This window comes from Pygoscelis adeliae, unplaced genomic scaffold (genome assembly GCF_000699105.1).
Source record: "Pygoscelis adeliae isolate BGI_AS28 unplaced genomic scaffold, ASM69910v1 Scaffold38, whole genome shotgun sequence".
NCBI lineage: Eukaryota > Metazoa > Chordata > Aves > Sphenisciformes > Spheniscidae > Pygoscelis > Pygoscelis adeliae.
In genome coordinates, this window is record NW_008825614.1 from 5,888,562 (window position 1) to 5,894,298 (window position 5,737).

Here is a 5,737-nt window from a genome sequence, read left to right on the forward strand (position 1 = left end):
AGAAAAGAAAAAAGAGGGTGAAGAAAATAAAAAAAAACACCCAGGAGGCAATACATATATCTACTAAGGTTTAATACAGATCTTGAAAGGTCAAAAAACACCATAAGACTTTTTTTTAAATAAAGCCAAAATCAGTTTTTTTTGACAAGCAACATTTGGAAGACATATTTAGTAGAAGTTATATGCTGAAGATGCAAAACGATACAAACAGCAAATAAGAAAAAACTTTCACATGCAAAGACTATTTGAAATATACATAAAGACAACAACTCAGTAAGCTAAGAAGTACTGGCACAAAGAATAAATTCCTGCTCTAAAAAAATTTTTTTAAAGTTATTTCCCTCTTGTATAGGAAACAGGTTAAACATGAATATTTACTTTTCCTGGAAAAATACTTAATGTACAGAGAACCTGGAGCAGTTTAACAGTTTCTCAAGATGACTCAGAATAGAAGTAGTTAAATCATTATTACTAGCTCCATCTGAAAGGCTGATGAACAGCTCAGCACAACGGAAAGTAATCATCATGACTGCATTCAACTTCTCTGAAGTGTGAGTACATGCACTGAGTAAGACAGATGGATGACGTGAGCCACGATACCTTGCATTTGCTGTTCTTAACTGTAATAATCAAGATGAAATTGAATCTACCGAATACTCAATAACTCAAAACCACATCATTCAGTGCAGGAAATATACCCTTTACCTAACCCAACCAAGGTGCAAGAAATATCAATATAAAACACCTTGTTCCTTTGATCTGACCAACCAAATCTCTGTTCTATTGGGGATATCTTAACATTACTGAATAACTTGTCTTCTCCAATGAAGAGATTCTAATATTGTATTCATCTGCATGAGCAAAAAACTCATATTTTAATAAAAATAATTTCAGAATGTTGTTACATATAGTATTACCAGCTGTCCTAAAAGGAAGCAAAAAACTACATTTTTTACTAGAATATTTTATTCTCTCCCAAGTTGAACTGAAACTTGCAGTCTACAAGTGCTGCAATGAGCAGCAAAAGCTACAGACACTTTAAAATAGCACCAAAATGCCAAACATTGCTACAGATAACTTATCGGCAACCCTAGTCCTCTGAGAATAAAAGTTATAAGAGATTCACACTGCCAAATTCGCACTGCTGTGCATGGCTAATTGGGGCGCTACAAAACTGAGTAATTTAAACCACTTCAAAGCAAAAGGTAAATTTCTGTTTTGCTAAGGCTTTGCATCACCATCCCACTCAATCCCTTAAAAGCAGCACTGAATCCAAGAGACCTCATTATTCTAAAAGTTAATTGCATGAACTATGACTATTTCATCTGAAACTTAGATATCCTTACCTAATTAATTCTACTAATTTAGAGATATCTTCCTGGTAAAACTGAAATTCCTTTTAAGAAAGAACCTCTAAACCTGCATGTCCTACCTAATTATGCAGCTATTCATCTCAGTGTGAACTGAATGTCTCAGTAACTTCCATCTTAATGTGAACTAAACATCCCAGTTAACTTCATCTGTATGCAGGACTATGGATCCAGGAATTGGTATGCAGGAGTATGGATCCAAGAAATAAATGCTATTATAATTATTCTTACCTTTAAAAGGAAAAGTAGTTAGTCACCTTAAAACTTGTGGAAAACATGGAGCATACAGCTACTGCCTCTCCTAAAACTACACTGCCTACTGCTCTCCTACAGCATAGTGGAAACCAAACATTTATTCTACTTTTCCATATAATTAAGATAAAAAGTTACATATAAATTCTTTTCTGTGTCAGAAGAAAGAGATGAGATCTCAGCTATTTCAAAGAAGTAGATAAATTATTTCTGAAGTACACTTACTACTTCATATGTCCCAAGCCTACCCGAGGGCAGTACCTTCATCCTGCATTACACACAAGGCTACTCATTTGGAACAAGGTAGAACTTTGAAAAACCAAGATAAAAAAGCAGCCAGACATGCTGGAAGATTATTCCAAGCTTCAGTGGGAGAATCCAAAGCAGCAGCAATATGAGACAGATACCTTAAAGGGCCAACTGTGGTTATTATACTGTTAAATTGTGGCACCTAGGCAAAGATTCTTGTAGTCCTACTGTTACACTGATGATTGTACGTTTTTCAGTACCTAAAAGTATTTTAGGATCATGATGAATTAGCGGGTAAGACAAAGTTGTCTCAGTGATAAATTTCCTTATATATATAGCTGGCAAAATCAACCTGAACTCCCCACTCAATAATTAGAGGACTTTGTTATTAATACCCATAGTGACAAAATGCATCAAAAATACAGCTTCAAGTTTACCTAAACTGGTATCAGAGTCTAAATACTTGGAAGCCAAAGTAAAAATCAATTAAAGCAATGCTTATTATTTTTTTTAGAACTTCTAAATTACTTTTTTAAAAGCATTTTTTAAAACATGAACTTTAATTTAAATATTCAGAGGCACAACATAATTTAGTGACAGATAGTTCATTTACCCCATTGTAAATCCTTCCCCATTTAAATCCTATAACATATCACTAGCAATATACTCACATGTCCTCTGGTGTCCAATGAAGCAAGAGTTTTATTTTTCCAGAATCTTCTTTTCTTTTAGCTATTACCTGATAATAATTACATAAATCATAATTAAAACCAAATCTGCAGATTTTTTGCTCAAAAAACCTGTTGCTCTTCATGTTCAACTGGACATTCATAAAAGGCAAACTGTTTTACTCTTTGAAAGTTGTATTAATTCTATATACAGGTAGAATGTACATATCACTACTCAAGCCATTCTTGGCAAGGTTTAATATTTTCCTTTAACATTTGTCTACTGAGTGGTCCCTGAAAAAAAAAAAAGAAAAAAGAAAAAAAGAAAAAAGCATCCTGCAAGTAGTCATCTTTCTTTTAAAATAGTTCAAGTTTTTAAGCAGCTACTCCAAAAGCTCTGGAGAACATACATTCCTCTACAAATATGCTCATGTTGTTCCACAAGACGTCTACAGAAGATGCAAGAAACTGATGCAGTTTATAGTTTAATTATAGCATGGCATAAGAATACAATCTTCTCTCACAAATACTTTGACATCTGGACACATTGTATGCATAACACTTCCTAGGTAACCTTTACCTATTCCTTTTCAATACCTAAACCAAGCACTGAATGGGGCAATGGTAAAGTTCTTCCTTGGAAGAACTCACAGGCTTACTGAGATTGTTTAATGCATACATAATGGGGACCCTTAACACTGTAGAAAGTACACTTGCTACTATATGAAAGGCAAATCAAACGACATCTCAAAGACCTGTCAACAATTGATAGAGTTTAAGCAGAACGTATGTACTCCACTGGTAAGGTCCCAGACAAGAAGTGAGGAGAACTCCTTTCTCATAGTTTCTCATACTAGTTCAGAATAGACCAGCACATAAGATACTCTCACAGAGAATAAAGTTTTTAGGTGCAGGACCCTGAAGCTAGACTCCCACCATTAGCCAAGATAAAGTTAGAAATACACACACAGGAAGTGTAAAAGAGAAATCTGTTCATTCAGGTACAAATATATTCTTTAACACTGCCATTCAAAAGGTATCACAAAAATTTAGAGTATGCAGAAAAACAGGGAAAAGCTGTTTGCTGCTTCTTCTACTGATTCACCCTCAGCTTCTCCTTTACTACGTCACAATACTTCATACAGATTTTCCTATTTGCTTCAAACACCAATTCTCCCATCTTCTGCACCTCTGAGCATAAAATGCTTATTAAATCTTTGAAAGATTCTATACATAGCCACTGCAGATACTGTAAACTCCAAAAAGTTTACTAAAGAACCTTTAAAGCACAGAAATACAGAAAGGTGGCAAGTGATCTTTATGAAACAGGCTAAACTAAAATGTAGCATATGGAACTCAAATACTGAAGTCCATAATCTGCATCAACCAAAGCAATTTCCCACAACTGAATACCATGGTAAATTAAACTTAGTCATGACATTTCAAGGAATTCACAAATTTGTTTAACATTTTATTTTTACAGCTATGCAGTTATCATCTAAACAAAAATTATGCAGAGAGAAGTATCCATGGATTTAACAGCCAGACTATTAATACAGATATATTTGAGATATCTGAAGGTGTCAATATGCTTCTAGATGAAAACTGGAATATTGTGTTTGCGTGGCAAGGTTTTGGTAGAAGAGGGGCTACAGGGGTGGCTCCTGTGAGAAGATGCCAGAAGCTTCCTCTGTGTCCGATAGAGCCAATACCAGCCAGCTGCAAGACGGACACGCCACTCGCCAAGGCCGAGACAATCAGCGACGGTGGTAGCACCTCTGGGATAACGTATTTAAGGAGGGGGGAAAAAATCCTGCGCAACAGCAACCGCAGGCGGAAGAGAGGAGTGAGAATATGTGAGAGAAACAACTCTGCAGACACCCGGGTCAGTGAAGGAGAGGGAGGAGGCGCTCCAGGCACTGGAGCAGAGATGCCCCGGCAGCCCACGGTGAAGACCATGGTGAGGCAGGCTGTCGCCCTGAAGCCCATGGAGGTTAACGGCGGAGCAGATATCCACCTGCAGCCCGTGGAGGACCCCACGCCAGAGCAGGTGGATGCCCAAAGGAAGCCATGACCCCATGGGAAGCCTGCACTGGAGCAGGCTCCTGGCAGGAACTGTAGACCCATGGAGAGTACTAAACCCAGAGAAGCCCACGCTGGAGCAGGTTTGCTGGCAGGACTTGTGACCCCATGGGGGACCCACATTGGAACAGTCTGTTCCTGAAGGACTGCACCTCATGGAAAGGACCCACGCTGGAGCAGTTCGTGAAGAACTGCAGCCCGTGAGAAGGGCCCATGTTGGAGAAGTTCGTGGAAGACTGTCTCCCGTGGAGGGGACCCCATGCTGCAGCAGGGGAAGAGTGTGAGGAGGAAGGAGTGGCAGAGACAACGTGTGATGAACTGACTGCAATCCCCATTCCCCGTCCCCCTGTGCTGCTCAGAGAGAAAATCAGGAGTAAAGCTAAGCCTGGGAAGAAGGGAGGGGTGAGGAGAAGGTGTTTTTAAGATTTGGTTTTATTTCTCATTATCCTACTCTGATTTGATTGGCAATAAATTAAATTAATTTTTTCCAAGTCAAGTCTGTTTTGCCCATGACAGTAATTGGTGAGTGATCACTCCCTGTCCTTATCTCAACCCACGAGCCTTTTGTTATATTCTCTCCTCTGTCCAGCTGAGGAGGGGAGTAATAGAGCAGCTTGGTGGGCACCTGGCGTCCAGCCAAGGTCAACCCACCACAGTGTTTGCGATACTGAGTTTCTAAAACAATACTGAAGTCTCACACTAAAAAGTTTTAAACCAAGTTGTCATGAGACATGGAAAAGGCCATCCAATGACCTAAGGTTAGAGAAGCAATAAATGAAGTACAGTAAGGCACGGTTCTTCCAAAAGGAGAAGGTTCCCATTAGTAAGCCCCAGTTTTAGGATCTCTCATTTAATACTGTGCTGGTTTTGGCTGGGATAGAGTTAATTTTCTTCCTAGTAGCTAGTACAGTGCTGTGTTTTGGATTTGTGCTGAAAACAGTATTGATAATACAGGGATGTTTTTGTTATTGTTGAGCAGTGCTTACAGTAGTCAAGGACTTTTCAGCTTCTCATGCCCTGCCAGCAAGAAGTTGGGAGGGGGCACAGCCAGGACAGCTGACCCAAACTGGCCAAAGGGATATTCCATACCATATGGCATCATGCTCAGTATATAAA

At 38.7% G+C, this 5,737-nt stretch overlaps 1 protein-coding gene across 2 annotated transcripts in view; it reads right to left on the minus strand.

Moving 5' to 3' along the window:
• AEBP2 (AE binding protein 2) overlaps positions 1-5,737 on the minus strand; it is a 34,810-nt gene that overhangs the window by 5,212 nt on the left and 23,861 nt on the right. For both annotated transcript variants that reach the window (XM_009332842.1, XM_009332843.1), the window contains exon 5: positions 2,543-2,610. In XM_009332842.1, the coding sequence (XP_009331117.1) occupies positions 2,543-2,610 (68 nt within the window). The remainder of the gene's footprint in view (positions 1-2,542; positions 2,611-5,737) is intronic.